At 44.8% G+C, this 1329-nt stretch overlaps 1 protein-coding gene across 3 annotated transcripts in view; it reads left to right on the plus strand.

Annotated features, from left to right (window-relative positions):
* abi3a (ABI family, member 3a) overlaps positions 1–1329 on the plus strand; it is a 12073-nt gene that overhangs the window by 1423 nt on the left and 9321 nt on the right. For 2 of the 3 annotated variants that reach the window (XM_005951375.2, XM_005951376.2), the window contains exons 2-3: positions 83–244; positions 347–517. In XM_005951375.2, the coding sequence (XP_005951437.1) occupies positions 113–244; positions 347–517 (303 nt within the window). In that variant the 5' untranslated portion in view covers positions 83–112. Of the gene's footprint in view, positions 1–82; positions 245–346; positions 518–1329 lie in introns of those variants that run through there. The other variant, XM_005951377.3, reaches the window with a different exon arrangement.

Consider the following 1329-nt stretch of genomic DNA (forward strand, 5'->3'; position numbering starts at 1 on the left):
TTTAGTCACTTTGTTTGATCCCTGGTTCTGGTTGGTTCTTATTGCTCTCTGGTTTCTTCTGCATGTTTGTGCTGCTCTTAAGGATTAGTTTGTAGAAGCTGAGCTTGGAATCATGAAGGATCAGAACTTAAACGAGGATGTGATGAAGATCCTGGAAGAAGCTCCTCATGCCAGAAAAGCTCTGAGGGAAAACTACGACAATCTGCTCAATGTGGCCGACTACTGCTACAACAACTACATACAGGTACTAATCAGGAGCTAGTCTTTGTTCTAAGCTAAGCTAACAGTTTCCCTTTGCCTCCAGCCCTTTTGCCAAGTTAGGCTAACCATGATGTGTCTCTATCAGGCTGGTGAGGGCAGTGTGAAGGCATTGGAAGAAACAAAAAAGTTCACCACCCAATCACTGGCCAGCGTCGCTTACCAGATAAGCACTCTGGCCAGTAGCGTCCTGAGTCTACTTGATGCCCAGACCAATCAGCTTCGCCACATGGAGTCGTCTATCAACCTGATTGGTCAGGTAGGCCCCACCCAGTCCATGGTGCTGATTGATGGTTAAAATAAGACAGGGGTCTTGAACTCCAGGCCTTGAGGGCCGGTGTCCTGCAGGTTTTAGATGTGTCCTTGATCCATCACAGCTGATTTAAATGGCTAAATGACCTCACATGTATAAAGCTCTGCAGAGGCCTGGTAATGAACCAATCATTTGATTCAGGTGTGTTGACCCAGGGTGAGATCTAAAACCTGCAGGACACTGGCTCTCGAGGCCTGGAGTTCAAGACCCCTGAAATGAGAGATCCTGTTTTCCTTTCAGGATAAGAGTGTAAGCGTGATGTAAAGGTCCTGATTAGAGTCTGAAGCTCCTGACCTTTGACCCTTGCAGTGCTGTGGTTTTCACCTTAGGCAGAAAACACAAAGTCTACTCCGCAGGGGGCGCTGCAGGGAGGAGGGGCTGTTTTTTTTTTTTTTCAAGCAGAGAGTTTGGTTTTCTATTTTGGAACAAAGGCTACGTTCACTCTGCAGGTCTTAATGCTCAATTACGATTTTTTGATCAAATCTGATTTTTTTGTCTGCTTGTTCACACTACAAATAAAATGTGACAGCAAACGGGCTCTAGTGTGAACGCTCAAAGCGGCCGCATGCGCAAAAGAAGACGTCCCACACAACGCGCTCCGTTTAGACCCAGAACAAACAGTATGTTTGACTGATGGCCTTAATATAAAGACTTGTTTCGGACTTTACGTTTCCCAGTTTTTGCTTTAAGTTATTTTGTTATTTACATAATAATGTAAATAACCTAATAATGATCCTTATTGCTGTTTTAGAGGAGCG

This window comes from Haplochromis burtoni, unplaced genomic scaffold (assembly GCF_018398535.1).
Source record: "Haplochromis burtoni strain Fernald_Lab_line unplaced genomic scaffold, NCSU_Asbu1 Contig_997, whole genome shotgun sequence".
Classification (NCBI taxonomy): domain Eukaryota; kingdom Metazoa; phylum Chordata; class Actinopteri; order Cichliformes; family Cichlidae; genus Haplochromis; species Haplochromis burtoni.